At 44.2% G+C, this 17,399-nt stretch overlaps 3 protein-coding genes across 3 annotated transcripts in view; all 3 read left to right on the forward strand.

The window, feature by feature from the left end:
* The first annotated feature begins 2,296 nt into the window (after positions 1 to 2,296).
* On the forward strand, positions 2,297 to 7,037 carry haus8 (HAUS augmin like complex subunit 8). The gene is made up of 10 exons (XM_030371882.1): positions 2,297 to 2,386; positions 3,221 to 3,279; positions 3,408 to 3,469; positions 3,763 to 3,898; positions 4,182 to 4,292; positions 4,384 to 4,487; positions 4,902 to 5,060; positions 5,334 to 5,475; positions 6,017 to 6,158; positions 6,740 to 7,037. The coding sequence occupies exons 1-10, from the start codon at positions 2,322 to 2,324 to the stop codon at positions 6,864 to 6,866; spliced, it is 1,107 nt and encodes a 368-aa protein (XP_030227742.1). The 5' UTR covers positions 2,297 to 2,321; the 3' UTR covers positions 6,867 to 7,037.
* A 252-nt stretch (positions 7,038 to 7,289) lies between these two features.
* Positions 7,290 to 10,038, forward strand: sac3d1 (SAC3 domain containing 1). Its single transcript, XM_030371881.1, has 4 exons — positions 7,290 to 7,535; positions 7,878 to 8,319; positions 8,731 to 9,013; positions 9,209 to 10,038. Exons 1-4 carry the CDS (start codon positions 7,453 to 7,455, stop codon positions 9,694 to 9,696), a joined length of 1,296 nt encoding a protein of 431 aa, XP_030227741.1. The 5' UTR covers positions 7,290 to 7,452; the 3' UTR covers positions 9,697 to 10,038.
* Positions 10,039 to 10,335: 297 nt separating this feature from the next.
* The window catches only part of cpamd8 (C3 and PZP like alpha-2-macroglobulin domain containing 8), a 40,290-nt gene continuing 33,226 nt past the window's right edge, over positions 10,336 to 17,399 (forward strand). Inside the window, exons 1-10 of the mRNA XM_030371877.1 lie at positions 10,336 to 10,895; positions 13,126 to 13,277; positions 13,582 to 13,604; positions 14,333 to 14,498; positions 14,755 to 14,807; positions 15,327 to 15,344; positions 16,054 to 16,108; positions 16,347 to 16,460; positions 16,931 to 17,015; positions 17,217 to 17,325. Of these exons, the coding sequence (XP_030227737.1) occupies positions 10,810 to 10,895; positions 13,126 to 13,277; positions 13,582 to 13,604; positions 14,333 to 14,498; positions 14,755 to 14,807; positions 15,327 to 15,344; positions 16,054 to 16,108; positions 16,347 to 16,460; positions 16,931 to 17,015; positions 17,217 to 17,325 (861 nt within the window). The 5' untranslated portion in view covers positions 10,336 to 10,809. The remainder of the gene's footprint in view (positions 10,896 to 13,125; positions 13,278 to 13,581; positions 13,605 to 14,332; positions 14,499 to 14,754; positions 14,808 to 15,326; positions 15,345 to 16,053; positions 16,109 to 16,346; positions 16,461 to 16,930; positions 17,016 to 17,216; positions 17,326 to 17,399) is intronic.

A 17,399-nucleotide genomic window follows, 5' to 3' on the forward strand; every position in this document is an offset into this window, starting at 1 on the left:
ATGTAAAGTTATCTCGTTTAGAAAGCTGATTCTGCATAACACTTCATAGAGTATCAGTGTGGTCACAGGCACAGCCATCGAAAGACGTCAGAGTTTCGGGAGGAGAAAGAGAGAGGAGAGACCCACTGCACAACAACACAAAGACCCTCATTCAGTCACTCCGCTACATGTCTCCCCACAGTGCACAGTCTTTCAACGTGCACTTTTCACACATTCTCCTCTGCTCAGAGGGGTCTGAGACTCATTTCTCCAGCCGCTCCATATAAGTTATTAGAGAATGAGGTGGATCCCCACTCTTAGAAGCAAACTTTGTGTGTCATGCATGTTGAAGTTTGATTGTTTCTCCCTGTCCAATTGTAATTAATTAGATAGTATAATATATAGTATATTTATTGATTTACCTAAACCATTAACTGTCACAAACAATTACACAGCTTTGTTTGTGCCCGGACCTTGTAGTAATCATTAGGGTTAGGGTTAGCGTTAATACTGATTTTATTGATTTAATCTAAATTAGTCCCTCTCTTGTGTGTGCCCTCACAGTGCCTGTGATCCACATTCTGCTAGGCCCCTCATTGGTCCTGGCATTACTTTGCGATGAGTGACAGCATGAGACAGCCAGAGAAGAGAAAACACGTAGCAGCTTTATAACAGAGAGAAAGAACGGGGAAGCAGTGGTAAAGTCCAGCCTTTACACAGGCGCCTACATACATACACACACACACACACACACACACACACACACACACACACACACACACACACACACACACACACACACACACACACACACACACACACACACACACACGTTCATTTGCATAGAAGATTTGGTTTGAGCCAAGCCTTTATATTCAACCTTAATTGTGAAACATAATGAGTGGAAAAGGTCAGCAAAAAGCAAAAAGCGTCAAGCCGGTCTTCATCATTCATGTTGTGTATATTCCATTCCAATTAACTGTTCAATTACGCTGACTCTTTCTTTCCAAACTTTTTTTTAGTTACAATCTAGACCATGATGAATCCTTGTCAGAGATCCATATAAATGTCATTCATGTTTTGAGTTAATATTTACTCTCTTTCAATCTGTCTTTCTGTTTATCCATCCACTTGCCCCTCTCTCTCTCTGTATCTCTCTCTCTCTCTCTCTCTCTCTCTCTCTCTCTCTCTCTCTCTCTCTCTCTCTCTCTCTCTCCGTCTTTCTGTCTGTCCATCTGCTGGTCTCTCTCTCTCTCTCTCTCTCTCTCTCTCTCTCTCTCTCTCTCTCTCTCTCTCTCTCTCTCTCTCTCTCTCTCTCTCTCTCTCTCTCTCTCTCTCTCTCGCTCTCTCTCTTCTTCGTCTGTCTGTCTGTCTTTTATCAACTAATGGAAAGTGAAAGTTGCTGGTGGCTGGTGGCTGAGGCTGGTGGCTGAGGCTGGTGGCTGTTGGTTGAGGCTTGCGGCTGGTGGCTGAGGCTGGATGTCACTGGTCAGTATTTGCTCCTGTGTCCCACACCCTGGATGGCCCTATTGTCTCCACTGTGCTTCAAGCCCAGCTCAGACAGGTGGGATCAGCACCCATTATGTTCCTGAAGACTAACGCACACAAATGACCAGTAAACCACTGGTAAGAGCATTCACCTAGCCCCACACGCGCACGCACGCACGCACGCACGCACGCACGCACGCACGCACGCACGCACGCACGCACACATGCACACACACACACACACACACACACACACACACACACACACACACACACACACACACACACACACACACACTTAAGGTACGGTGGGGGCTGGAGCCTGAAGACTTCCCATAATTTAATCTTGAAAGTATTTCCTGCTTAGTCTTAATAAATCTACATGCAGGTTTATGTTGTCAAGTGTTTAGCAATAAACGATATAGGGAGTCATTATGGGGAACACTACGTCTTCTATCCCTCTAGTGGTAACTATATGAGTTGCATTCAGCATTGCTCCATAAAAAGGGGATATGAAACGTCCTTTTTCTGTATTAAACAAATAGAACCTTAATAGTTTACAGATGTATAGTATAAAGTATAACGTTTTATTCAATGTTTTATATTGATAAACACAAACAATAATGCAGCGGTGTTATTTGATTTACAATTTAGTCGAAAAGTACGCATTATAATAGTAAATTATAGATGTAATCTGAGTCTTTCCTGGACAGACACATATATGATAATTTACAGCTTATAAAAACCAAAGAATAAGATGTTAAAGTGAGTGAATTTCATGAGGAACCAAAGTTAGCTTGCTTTGTTTTGCCGGACCATATATACGACGTACGGGCGGTTTAGTTGAAGTAACGATGGCGTCCAGAAGAAAAACAATGGCACCAAATAGTTTTGGCAAGGCATCTACTGATACTAAAAGGTCGGTAGATGGGATGATAGGGTTCACATGATTAAACCTATTTGCCCCAAAAGTCGCCTGTATGTTTATCTATGTTTTTTATCGACAATTCTCGAAGCAAGGTAACGGTTCAAGACCCGACTAACATTGTCTACGGCTGACACTGGTGCCAGTAACTTTTTCATTTGTTGGTGCTCCTTTATTATTCCTTTTGTTGCAGTAATGGCATGCACTTTGTTACGTACCATCCATCTGTGTTCAATAATTTGAACAGATACACTCACTTTAAATAAATGGTAACATGTTTGGGTATATTTTCCCTCACGAAAAAACTTCGCGTTCCTCCTGTATCGAAAAGCTCTACCTCCTCCTACTACTACTATGAATAGGTTGTTAATTGGGTAATAAATTAATACGATTTTCTTTCCTGTGGAGATCCATCATCCAGAGTATTGCATTGCTTCGCATTCTCTTGAATAGCGTTAGTTTTGCGGAGCAATTTCATTGAAACTTTTTCATACAATTTTTTTGTGGTATGATCAATGCAGTGTGTCTTCATTGGAACTTAAGTTGGTCGTGTTGCCAATGAGAGCGCTCACACCCTCGCACCCATCTAGCCTTGCTATAACTGCGCGCATCGCAGCGTCACCCATTACTAGTTGCATTAAAGGGCCCCTATTTTATCACCAGGTGTGAGTCTGATTATTCATTACATGCCTTTTCAAAATCTGCCCTTCCCTCTGCCTTAGTGAGATCACAAGTGGGAGTGTTCAATATTTTTTGTTGTAAAGTGGAACTACGGTTAAAAGCCAAAGTGTACTACTTAATTAACGAAATTCCCTACACTTTGTTCAGCTCTAAAGGTGAAAATGTCAAGGCCAACAACAGTGGAACAGGGACGAAAAGCGTAAAATGTAAGTGAACAGAATACCGCTAACAGTTAAAGATTCTGGGTTCAACCAACCTGTATTATGGCTTCATAACCTTATTATTTTGTGAATGTGTTTTGAGGAATCTGACAGTGTATGTTTTGTCCTTCCAGCCAGTGGGACAACTGTCAAGTCACGTTATATGCAGCCTGTTGATAAGCCTTCTCTTTCAAAGGTACTGCACTGCGTTCTTAATTTCTCTTCTCATGTATATGATCTGTGTATATGTTTTTTATGCGATGTGTCCGAATGTTTACCCAATCGCGTATATTTAAATTCATTGATTTCTCAAAATCTTATAAAAAGTTTTGGATAAAAGCTTCTGAATAATGTTAAACAATAAAAGTTGCTGTTTGGCCCACTTTAAGTATTCATATTCAGAGTTGCAAAAGGAATTAAGACCAAGGGCTAGTATTCTGTTTTCATATATACCTAACCTGACTGTCCCCTTGCTGTGCTTGTCAACAGAGTAACTCAAGTAACTCAAGGACCAATGAGCCAGTTGCCATGCCACCACGTCCCTCCTCCCCTAAACCTGGTTTTGCAAAACCGAGGGTGGCCACTCCTCCTAGACGTTTGGCTGCCCCGATGGCCAATCCAACTCGTGAGTGCATCCTTAAGCCCAATAACTAATATCATACTGTATTATTGTATGACTGATGACGCAAATCTTTTATCAGTTTGATCAATTATATTCATTGGATGTTTCTCATAGTTGCTTTCCTGATTCTTCTGTTTGGATCTTTTAAGTAGTAAAAAGCATGTCCTCTTGGACAAATTCAATAAATGCCGACCTGGTTGGAAATCTAAGAATCTATCCCAGTGACAAGACCATGTTGTATACCTTAGGAGATTTGATTACATTCTGTCGCAATGTTTGTTTTCAGCTTTCATGTCCACTCTTCTCGAACCTTCCCTATTGGAAAAAAGTGCCCTGCAATCCACCTTCGCAGATGGACCCAGAATTTTCCCAGATTTTGATGTTTCCGTCATTAATGGTGAACTTTTTCAAATGAATACATGTTTTGATCAATGTTTAAACGTGTGTCTCCCCTGTAGCTCCTCATGTGTATATTTTTATTGGAACAGACACCCTTGTGATGCAAAATGCAGTCAAACACGATAGAACGAGTGAAAAGAACAAGACGGCCATCGAGATGCAGACCTTCTTGTTGGCCTACATCACAGCCAAGGTACAACAAACAATCCTATTGGCCGACCTCACAGCTGAGAAAAAACATTCCTATTGGTCTATCTCACAGCCAAGGTACAAAAAAACATTCCTATTGGCCTACCTCACACCTGAGAAAAAACATTCCTATTGGTCTATCTCACAGCCAAGGTACAACAAACATTCATATTGGCCTACCTCACGGCCACAAAAACCTAAACGTAGGTTTTTCTCTCACAAATCGATGAACTGTGAGTGCCAGGGCTACATATCCATTTGTTACTGTTATTCCTATGATAATTGTTTCTGAAGGTGCTTTAAACCTATCATAGATTCTTATTATTTTTTGTCTTTTTCGTCTGCACTCTTTTCAACATTAGATTGTTTCAAACCTTTTGGCAATATATATTCCGCTCCTGTGCATTGTGTCATCCAGATGGACCACAATACAGCGAAGCTGAAGGAGGAGGCTGAGGCTCGGCTGCTGCATGTGATGGAGGAGGAGGAGAGACTGTACAATGAAGTCCAAGAGAAGAAACGCAAGTACCTTCTTCAGGAGAGGAATAAGCAGACGAACGAGATACTGGATTTGCAAGTCAGTACATTGGGTGATATGAAAGTGTTTTTATTTTTCACCACACAGGCATGAACAAAATGTCTGACTGCAATGTGAGAGTTTTGAGGTGGAGTGTTGGTGTTTTTTTTCCGAAAGACTGTTATCATTTATCAATCTTTTTTTATTTTTGGTATCAGGCCTGCATTATACAGCCAAATCTGAAATACAAGCAATGCATCGATTTGTCCGTGTACAGGTGTGTCTTATGTTTTTTAATGGCATTGTAAATTATTGTCTGGTCTATTCTGTCAGATTGCTGCATTGACTCCGTTGGTAGAAGAAGCCCAGAAGTTCAAAGAGGACTACCGAACCTTCGCCAGGGCCATTGACACCACCAGGCACGAGCTGCCTGTGAAGAATTGCTACATTGAAGGAGACGGGAGGGTCTTCTTGGGTGAGTACCCCCCGTGAGTTAGCTGGGCTGCTCATCTGCTGTTTGTTTTGCTTTTGTACACATCGTCACATCAACACATCTGGAATGGCTCCATTTTGAAAACAGTGACCTCAGGATGGCCAACAATCCCGGGCAATCGGTTGACTCTGGAAGACTTTAAAAAAAAGAGATACATAAATTGTGTAAAATATCACAATCAATAAAATATAAAGAAATCAATATCTCATGAGCAGCAGAATCGCTAGTGGAATTTTAGTACTGTTATGTGTCTCTACTAGAATGCAAAACCTCAAACCGTGAAGCTAAAATAAGTAAGTAGCACTCCTTAATTGCAACACTAGATGATGCTCCTCCATCAACAACCCTTAGAAACCAAATGGTTTACTTAATTCACCCATAGAAAACTCAGAAAACTCAACAGCACCAACAGTGGTGCTGTTGATTTCAAAATCCAAATTGTGTTTATCAATGTGGTATTCTTTGTGTTGTGTATTTTTCGTACTAAATACCAATGATTTATGATTCCTTTGTATCCGTGCAGATAAAAGCGAGGCGTGCCTGGAGAAGAGTGAGAAGGTGCTGGTGGATTGCACAGCCACAGATCTGCACGATAGCAGCTCTGCAGTGGAGTGCCTCAGAGACATAAAAGCGGCTTCCAAGGACATCACCCAGCAGATATTTGTGTAAGGGAGCCGACATGGAGTCCGTTGATAAGTCGGAAATGTCCGCATTAGTCAAGGACACAGCCAAAATGTGTGGAGGGCAGGATGGTTTTCTTTCAACGGATCTGCGCTTTGTTCCTGCTTTATATTGGATGGGATGTAATTTATGGCCCTTGCTGAAGTTGCTGATTTTATCCACAAGTTAACTACATGTTGAATTTATTCAGTGCTTCATTGATTTAGGTTATGGAATCTAAGCCTTGTCAACTAAAGGCTTAGTTATGGTTCCACGTTGACGCAACACAAGGGGGTTTGCAGACCCATGACGTCCTTGCGGACCCTCCTTGCGTCCACCGCAAGGGTCTGACGTGCGGCTCCCAAAAAGTGTAACCTTGTGTGTTGAGGCGACATAGCAGCAAAGGCTGTGATTGTTCTGCTAACGTAAACCCGACACAGATCCAAAACAGGTTCACAAATGCGTCGAGCGATTATGTGGTCATTGCGTTGCGTCAATGTGGAACCATAACAAAGCCTTAAATTGTCAGGTTTGAAGATGGGTTTGCTTTTCTACTACTAATCTATTTTCCTTCCTACGCTTCCAGGACCTTCTCAGAGCTGCAGGAGCTGTCCTCCCAGGTCAGCCTCTATAACATTAAAACCCAGCAGGCCTTTGAGGAGCACAAGCTTGGCCCAACCAGGACACGGGAGCTCTACTGCCCCGAACCCTAACCTAAATACCACATGACCTAGAATAAAATGCATATGCAATTTAGCTTCTTTCACATTAGAAGTCAATAACATTGAATCTTTATGTTTTTGTGCCCGTTTTGATGTTAATGTTTTCAATCATATGAAAAAAATAATGTACATTATTGCCAAATAAATATTTAATAAATAAACGTCATTGTATTTTTGTCTCTGTCATTGGCTTCATTACGCAACTAAATGAACATCCATTACATTTCGAAAATATTAATGCGCAATGGCAGACTGCGCTTTTCTTATCAAATGTTTTGATTTCGTCTAATTGTACTACGTTGAGCTCAACATCTTAACATTTATTTAAATGTAAATTGGTCTATATTTGAACATAAACATCGCAGCATATGCCTATATCTAATAAACCGGAAATAAAAATTCCGGATGTGACGACAAGTGTGCTGAACAACAAACGGCTGTTAAAGAAGTCAAGAAAGCCGAGGTCCTTTTCTTGAGCAATATGGGATCACCGATGTTCTCTTCATGAAGGCTTATTCTTTACCTAGCATATAGACGATGTAACAATTCGTGTTATTTCTGAAAACGTTGCCTTCAGATGTCTTCAAATGTGCTTATCATGGAAAGTTGCGATTGGAGATACAAGGAGACAATGAGTAACAGGAATGTTCCTCGACCTATGTGAGTATTCAATCCATTCTAAGTTGATAATAAGGTAAAATCAAATCTTATAAGATAACTACAGCCTCTCTAACGAGTCAATTATTTCGCCGGTTAAGCTAGGCGTCCACATGAAGAAAGAATACAAATTTTAGCTTTGCTCAAATCAGTGTGCATTGCAATCATTGCCAGCTGGTAAGAACTTTACAGGATTATAGCTGAATATGTGTATATCTGAATATATATAAAAATAAACCCTGTACGGATATGAAACAAGGCAATGCGTGATAAGAATGGCGGGACTCAAATTAAATCCATTCCCATGTTTAATTTTGACTTATGTCTACTTTCTTTCAACCGCAGTTCTTATGCTCAAAAGAGGACCTCGGCAGCAGGGAGAGGTGGGGGGAGACCGACCCAGGAAAGATGGAGCAGCAGAGAACAGCAACCAGAGTGGAGGGCGCGAAAAGAAGAAGAATCCGGGAAAAGGGCCGACCCAGAAAGCCCAGGTTCCCCCAGGGGAACATGCCAGTCCATGTGCCCTAACCGGGAGCTGCAAGAGCGGGAGTCGCAGAACCGACTGCACCGCTTCGAGACCCTGGCAGGAACAGAAAAAAGGGCCGGAGAAAGGTGCCGGCGTCCCAGGGCTGACCCAAAGCGTACTGTGAAAGAATACTCCAGACCTGCGGCCGGGAAGGACTCGACCCGGCCCAGTGATCTCCGTCCGCCGGCGGTTCTGCTTAGGACCGTGTGCTATCTAATAGATGACATCGCCACCATGCCTGGTCAGACATCTTGGAATGAGGCAAGTGGACGTATTTCATGTCGGTATTCAACACATGGGATGAGGTGGGTATTGTGAAATGCTCCAACTGATCAAGACAATGCTAAGAAAGCTGGCAGGATCGTCTAGTGGTTATACTGTTTGTCTCCCAGTTGAACGGTTCGGTGTCCAGTCCTCATTGTGAGATCCTTAAGCAGGATTAGTTACCCCCTACCGGCTCATTATGTATCTGTATTCACTCATTGTGTCTGTAGTCACTCACTCTAAGTCTCTTTTTGATTAGTGTTAGCTAAATACTCAATGGTAAGAAACAATGTGTCCCCCTCCTCCCCCCAGCTGAACACTGTTTCTACCATGCTCAACATTACCATTGACCCTGTATGGCCGCCATGGTTCTCAACACGGCACCTGTTACTGACTGGCCGTTCCCAGGTGTACGACTTCGCCTTCGACCGGCTGCGGAGTGTGAGGCAGGACATGATCATCCAGCGCACCGCCGGGCCGGAGAGCCGGGCCGTCCTGGAGCGCACGGTGCGCCTCCTGGCCTACGCCTCCTTCCGGCTGTGCGGGGAGCCCCTGCGGCTCTACGACCCTCGCATCAACGACACGCACCTGCAGGAGAGCCTCAGCTGGCTGCTGCGCTGCTACGACACCGAGCCCGGTCCCCACGGCAACCGGGAGGAGTTCCAGGCCCTCAGCCTGCTCTACAACCTAGGTGGGTGTGGGTTAGTGCTAGATCGGTTCGATTAAGCTGCTAGGTGGTCTTCCCATTTAAAAAAAGAAAGGATCTTTTTGTTTGAATTATTGTGTCTTCACAATCAAGCCAATTGTTTTGCTGGTGTAATGGGGAACACTAATGGGGGAACAGCTTCCAGCCTCCCAGGCCAATCTCCCTGCGTCCCTCCCCCAGGGTCCTCGCGGGTCCTCCAGCACACCTTGGAGCTGCCCGAGCGGCTCCGGTCCTCCCCCGCCATCGCCCTGGCCCTGTCCATCAACCGGGCCTTCTCGGAGAGGAACCCCGTGCGCCTCCTCCGACTGGCCCAGAGGCTGAGCTTCCTGCAGAGCTGCGCCCTCCACCGGCACATGGCGGCGGTCCGCCGGGACCTGCTGCTGCTCTACAGCCACGGCCTCAGCAGTCGCAACTGCCGTTTCCCGCTGCCCCGGCTGGCCAAGCTGCTGGCGCTGGACGTGGCCCACGCCGGGCAGCTGTGCCGGGCCCACCAGCTGGAGGTCCACCAGGACGACCAGGTGGTCTTCTCCAAGACCTGCTTCAGTGAGCCCGAGCCGGGGGGACTGCGCTGCACGGCCCAGCACGACATGGTGGATGGGAAGCGGGGCGATCTCGCCAGGCTGGGGGGGATCATCCACGAGGGCTCTGTGAATAAGGAGATCGCGTAGGGACGTTTACATTGTGAGCCCCTTCAGGGAATTGCTGCACTTATCTTCAGGTTAAAGTTAACAGGAGTAGAATGGGTCCTTAAATCTCAGGTGCTCTAGTGGGGCTTCAACCAGCCAAGAGTCAAAAAGGCCAGTCATTTGTTTTATTGATAAATGTGTTGCATTTCGTAGGCCTATTTGTTCAGTATTATTGCATTGTTTTTGATTCTTTGTGAATGTTGTTTTAAATGTATTCCTGTTTTTTTTAAATGTGGCTGAAAAAGCGATTTACGTTTTATATTATTATAAATAAGTTACCTCAATTCTACTTCAATAAATATGACCTTTTATACAAAAATGATATTTTGAATCGTGGATGTTCATCTGATTTTCCACACGAGGGCGCCATCGGCTATAGAGCAAACAGGCGCGCTGAACTGAAAATATAAATGCATTCATCATTTAAGACTTTCATTTTTCTAAGTATTGCGACTCAATAAATCGATGTCTATTAAAAAGACGAATCATTCTAAATCTCACATGTCGATTTCCAGAAATTAGTCATCAGTAGATTCAAACGGATCCTCCAGACTAGTCCTCGTTGCTTCGGATGTGCCGCGGCGACGGCTCGAGCGAGAGGAGGAGATTGTGAATGAACGTCGAGTGCGCGTGATAGCGGCGCTCGGGTTCTGACTCGCTGTTGGACACAAACCAGCGGAGCTTCAAAGAGATGACAAACCACAGCTCGAGTGTGAAGGAGAAGTGGGATTCGTTACATAATATTGCCAACAGTGAAAGTGGGAGGCAACGTGTATTTTTTTTAATGGTGAAATATGAGAGAACGCCACCCGGAATGGATGAACGCACGTGAACGAAGAAAGCCCGTGTGTGTTTTACTCTAACGGAAGAAAAAAAAAACTCGGAAGCGATTGGGACGTACTTCGAAAGTGGGATGAATACAACTTAGCTAGTTGTATCGCTCGGACGTTACATCTAGAACCGCTACCGCACTAAGCAGCCGCAATGGATAGACCGCTGTAGGGAGAGCGGCGGAGCTTGACCTAACTTTTAAATCGAGTTGGTTTAGCTACCTTCTTCAGAAGGCTGCAAGAAAGCTGCACATCTCGGTCAAACATGATAAGAGTATCGTGGACAGCTTTGCGTTTATCATGGATATTGTTGATATGCAACGTGAACACAAGTTATGGCCAGGAAAGACAGTAAGTGTGCACCTTTTTCATGCAGCCTACTATATTTGAGTTTTATGAAACGTTAAGATTACAAAGATGATTATTATGATTATCAACATTGCTGATTATGGTTGTTTTCAGCCTGTACAATTCATTAAAGTCACATAATGTATGTATATATGTGACAACTATAGGCCTACCATACCAATGGATGAGCTAATTGTGGTTCTAGAGATCTGAAATCTAGGCTTTGAAGTCGTATGATTCTATAAGGTTCCCTTTATTGTTCAGTGGGAGAGGTGCACTTTATAGCAGTTGTCTGAAGTTGTTAAACCAACCCTAGAGCATTTTAAAGTAATGTAATTTCGAAATAAGAACTCGCTACTAAAAGTCAGCGAACTGCACTCGGATCTAAGAAACTGCGAGACGAATCCGTGTGATTAATAAGCCAGTTCACCGCAAGCACCTGATCTCGGACTCATCAAAGAGATGCTTCAACCGGTTGTAGATCAAACGCACAGTCAATTTGCTCTTTTTATCTTCCACTGCTCAAAGTCCAGGGGATTTTCTCATGAATTCCCCCTCATGAAGAACAGTAATGCTAACCACCTGACCCCACATGAAAACATGTTTTCCTGGAGAATCTACTGATGTGATCTTATGCTTTTGTGAAGCGTGTCGACATTTGTTTTTCCCCATACCCCTTGCTTGGATGACATCCTTGAAAGGCTGAGTGGACACATACAGCCAACCGACCTAATTATCATGTTATGAATGTGATTGTTAAGTGGTATTACGACTAGACCGAAGATAATATGGTATTACTTTCTGTACAGTCAAACTGACTTCTGCTCTCTTCAACATTCCTGGAGCCATTTAGGATTGTAATAACCAAGCTAGTTAGAAAACAAAAAATCTCCTCTTCGATCAAAGATCAGAAGACTGGCCGTGAATTGGGTTTCCAAATTCATCACATACAGATTATTTGATGTGTGGACAAACTTCATCTCCTTCAACCTATTCAAAAGTGCATTGCCAATGAAAGGGGTCCTTTCTCCCAGGCTGCGTAATGGACAGTGTGGTGCCATAGACGTACTTAACCAAATGTGAATCAAACACTAATCTGGACTGTTATACTTCGTTCATTGAGCCATTTCAGCACCAGACAAAAATAATTCAGCTATTACTCTAGTATTGATGCTTGCCTTATGGGTAGCCAGAGTTTTCCAGGACGTTTTCATGCATCAAAGGCTGACATTTGCTCCCAGCGCTTGGTGTGTGACACATTTTCTCAATTAGAGCTCAGAGTGACCCTGAGGAATCATGGGGGTCGTTTCTTGTTGTGGCTTCTTTTTAACAGTCTCAGTGGGGCTTTGAGAGGTGATAGACCACCCAATGAGAACATTAGAACAGAAAAACCCACTGGCTAGCAGGTAGAAGGGCAACCCTGCAGTGATAACTAAAGCATGCTGTGTGTGTGTGTGTGTGTGTGTGTGTGTGTGTGTGTGTGTGTGTGTGTGTGTGTGTGTGTGTGTGTGTGTGTGTGTGTGTGTGTGTGTGTGTGTGTGTGTGTGTGTCCATTGGTGAGCTGGCATTGAGGATGCTGAAAGTTAAGGCAGTCGTGAAACCTGTGTATTAATCAACTACTTCCCTTTTCCTCTCTTTGATCCCCACCCCTCCACCCACTTATGTCAAACTTCTCCTTTCTCATTCACCCCCTCCCTTTTTTCTCTCCTCAATCCACATTATACCTTTGCTCTTTCTGTCTCCTTGATTTCCACATTCTCCTCTCCTGCTTTCACCCTGTAATCTCTCTCTCTCTCTCTCTCTCTCTCTCTCTCTCTCTCTCTCTCTCTCTCTCTCTCTCTCTCTCTCTCTCTCTCTCTCTCTCTCTCTCTCTCTCTCTCTCTCTCTCTCTCTCTCTCTCTCTCTCATTCTCTCTCTCTCTCTCTCTCTCTCTGTCCATATGTCTTTCACTCTCTGTGTCTGCCTTTCCATCCATCTGTCTGTCTGTCTCTCTCTCTCTCTCTCTCTCTCTCTCTCTCTCTCTCTCTCTCTCTCTCTCTCTCTCTCTCTCTCTCTCTCTCTCTCTCTCTCTCTCTCTCTCTCTCTCTCTCTCTCTATCTCTCTCTCTCCGTCTTTCTGTCTGTCCATCTGCTGGTCTCTCTCTCTCTCTCTCTCTCTCTCTCTCTCTCTCTCTCTCTCTCTCTCTCTCTCTCTCTCTCTCTCTCTCTCTCTCTCTCTCTCTCTCTCCTCCCAGAGGGTACCTGGTGGCGGCCCCCTCTGTCTTCAGAGCGGGTGTGGAGGAGAGCGTGAGTGTGACCCTGTTCAACGCCCAGGCGGAGACACGTGTGCAGGTGCAGCTGTCCGTCAAAGGCGAGACGGTGGCCCACAGCCATGGAACTGTGTTTGGTGGGTTCTGTGTTTGTTTTCCGTACACAGTGGTGACGTAAGGGAGCCGATATTGTGTTGATGTTCAATTGATGTAATTTAAGCCAGGCATGCACATGGTACAAGAACCGATGGTTTGTCTCTGTGTTTGCATGCACAAACACGCATACACAAACGCACACCCGTGCCACCCCATTAGCTTCATGGCATTGGACAAGACTCTCTACATTACAGCTCCATTGATCGGCTAAGGCTGGTTGTACGTACAAAATGCTGGATCCATGCGACTGTCCTCTGTTGACTCTTCTCTGTGTTTTTGTTTCAGACAAAGGCACCATCCAACTGAAGGTATGGATTGCCTTTCATTGGATAGGTATTACTCTTGAGACATGCTGGGTTCTCCAGAGACGTTGAAACGCACAGCGGTCTTTAGTGGTGACAGCTGCACAGTAGTGAGCGTGCCCCCCTCCCTGTCCGTTTGAGAGCATTCCTTGGGCAGGATGCAAGTTAACACTAACGTTTTTTTGCGCGATGCAACAGCTGTCTCTGCACATTCATTGGGAATAAGGTAACAGCTTCAATGTAATATGCAACAGCTGGGGAAGAGCATGTATGGTGCAACGCCCCAACAGACTGGAATAGATCAACGTAGTGAGGCACAACCCGAATTCTTGCCTCCTCTCCTCCTCCACCCTCCTTCTCCCTTGTGTCTCATCGGATGGTATTCTTTGCTAGTCCAGTGCTTTTGGTCCTAATGTAGAATCAGAGGGGCAAATAAGTCAAACGCTTGGCTCATGGCAAATTAGTTGTCCTTTGAACCAGCCACTAAAACAGGTGTTTGTAAACACCAGGCAGCCTTATGTCTAGGTGGACCAGGTTACCCTTGAATAATACATTTGAAATATAAACTTGTTCAAATTGTACAATTATTCAGCCCATAAAATTCAAAAATAATCCCTTAAAGTACATGGTGGTTGTGTTGCTATCACGGCAGGCCTCTTGTGTTTCCATATTGGTGCACAGATCTTTCCAGCCCTGCAGCTCTTCGGTTGACCCATTCCATGTTTGTCTCCAAGGTTCCCCCCGGGCTGAGAGGCCAGGCCCACCTCAAGGTCTGGGGAAACCGCTACCTGAAGGAGGGCGGCTACGTCTTCCACAACTACACCACAGTCACAGTGGAAAGCAAGGGCACTGCCGTGTTCATCCAGACCGACAAGCCTTTCTACAAACCCAAACACAAAGGTCTCCACCCCCCCCCCCCCCCCCCCCCAACACTCCCGAGATGGATGGTTAACTCAGTATATTGGATAAAATCTGTTTAGAAATCTGACTTGTTTTGCAGAGATATTTAATCAGTGTGCCATGAAATGTAGATAGATACAACGCCTGCATTCCCTGTTATGTTCATCATGTGTTTATTCCAGGTCTTGGGTAACTGGGTGTTGTCTTCATCATTACATTTACTGATTTGTGGTTACCCTTTCCCTCTGCTTTCCAGTGTTCATAAATGTGTACACAGTCAGCCCTGACCTGAGGCCGGTCAACGACAAGGTAACTATACAGCATATTGCAAAATTTGAGTGGCAAAAATAAAATAATCTATACCTATATACATTGCAAATCCTATATATTGTTGACAATCAACAGCCAAACAATCAATGCTAACAATTTTTTCAATTCCACCATTCCCAAAGTAAAATATATCAGGATAAGTGTCACTTCTAAAGCACAGCCAGACAATATGAAAATACACTTCATAGCAACTCCTGATCAATGCTTGTTTTTGCTGCCGAGATTAAAGAGGGAGGGAAACTTGGCCAGCAGGAACACACAGCCCTGTACAGTAACCTGTTTACAGAGGCGGTCCCAGAATCATTTCTAATGGAATGCTAGCAACGACCCTTGGAAATTATACCATACAGCGACCATGCAGACAGAACGTTTATTGATAGTGCAGCGCAAACTTTCACAGACGGATGATTGTTGAGCTGTAGAGAAGGTGACAAGGTGAAAGAAGAGGCAAAGAGGAACGTTGTTCTCATCCTCCTCTGTCTGGTTATTTTTTTTCAGATGGAGGCGTATGTTGTGGTGAGTGCGGGGCAGTGCGAGGCCACCCCGGCATAGGAGGGGTACAGGAGCCTGTCTGGGCTCCAGCCCTGCTGGATGATTACAGAGCAGTGCCCTGCAGTGGGCTGTGCACCTTCACTGAGACACGCCGCTCCTCAGGGGACGGGATAAACAACATGAAGCCATCTCTTGTCCTTCTCTTCTTCGGCTCCTCTTTTTATTTTTTTCCCTTCCATTGTCCTCTGTCCTGGACTCTGTTCCTCTCTTCTAATCTCTTCCTTTGTATACTCTTCTTTTCGACAATTTTTTTCTATACTATACTCTTCTCTTAACTAAAATGTATATTTGCCCACTTTCTCTTTCCCCTTTCACCTTCTCCTCTCAGGACGTTTTTCACAACCTTTGGGACTGGCGGGTGGCTTTCAATGAAACAAGCTAGGTCAAATGAAGGAAACAGACACATTACTTATGGCTAATGATAGGCACCAGGTAACGCTGTGTAATTAGTAGAGGAAAAGATAAAAAAAAGCTATTGTAACACTGTCAAAAGCAAGGTCTTGGGGTCAAGATCAGCTACATTTCCCCAGGCGGCTGTACTTTCACAAGCAGCCCACTTCTCAGATCCTGTTCTCCAACATTACTTACTGCTGGGAAAACTCAGATTTAACCTTTAAACACGAAAAGGGAAATGTCAACTGAAATCCCCTGATACGCTAATCTGATCTTGCAGGATCCAAGAGGATCTAGAATGGTACAGTGGAAAAGCCTCAAATCAGTATGCTGTGGTGAGTCACATTTTCTACACTGGTTTTCCCACGCAAATGGCACATTCGGATGCTTGATGCATGGAATAATTTGATAGAAGTGGAACACTTCCAAAACATAAATCTAAACATACCAAAAAAAGAATGATTGTTTCATCTAAGGTTGGATGAGAACATCCTTCTGTGCACTGACTTATCCAATGCCCTGATGCCTTGACGTAACTCCCTCTTGTGTGTGTACTTCGCCCCCTCTTCACAGGGGTTGTGAACATGAGCTTCCCTCTGTCAGACCAGCCGGTGTTCGGAGAGTGGCTGGTCTTTGTGGAGATGCAGGGCCACACCTACAACAAGTCTTTTGAAGTACAGAAGTATGGTGAGCACCTGCTCAAAGATAAAAATTCAAAGGGGCTGCCAGAACGTTTTAGTGGCTTTGACTCCGACATAAAGTCCTAGCCATAAACTCCAACGTGGTGTATTTCACTTTAACAGTTTTGGCATGAATGCTTAAAAAGTCTATTGTTGCTTTGATTTGATTTGTTTGATCCATTTTCTCTTTGCCAGTTGTCATTGATTGATTGATTGATTGGAAACTTTATTGAACAACAATTAACAGATGTGTTCAAAAGGATAAAAAAAAAAAACACAATAAAGCCCAAAGGCTTGTTTCCATTGTGGTCCTTTAGATGGGAAGGGAGAAATAACACATGGACTAAAACATGGAGATCAAACACAAAGCACATGGACTACAACGTTGTTACCTCTTTCAATCATCAACGTGAGAAAATGGAATGATTGTGACATCTTCTGTATTGCCCTCCTGTCCCAACAACCCATCCAATCCAGTGATGCCGAAGTTTGAGCTGGCGATCGACCCACCAAGTTACATTCATGACCTCAACACCTGTCAGCAGGCCACGGTCCGAGCCAGGTGAGTCTGTCAATATGCAACAGGATTTCATTCTTACTATTTAGTCAGGACTTCAATCTGTGAACCGTGTCATAATGTAATAATGTAATAATATCTCAATCCATACTACAGAGGCCATTTGGATAGATGAATTAATTAACAACAGCATGTTATTTCACAGCATAAGTCAGCATGCTGTTTTACAATGGAATGTTGTTCTAGGTATACCTTTGGGAAACCAGTCACTGGTAAACTGACAGTAAACATGACGGTGAATGGAGTCGGCTACTACCGCCATGAGATGGGCCAGCCTGTGGTCAAGTCCATGGATGTGAGTCTATCAACTTTCACTCCCATCCTTGTGTATTGTGGGGTGTGTGTGTGTGTGTATGGAAGTGGACCGTT

This window comes from Gadus morhua, chromosome 12 (genome assembly GCF_902167405.1).
Source record: "Gadus morhua chromosome 12, gadMor3.0, whole genome shotgun sequence".
Lineage (NCBI taxonomy): Eukaryota > Metazoa > Chordata > Actinopteri > Gadiformes > Gadidae > Gadus > Gadus morhua.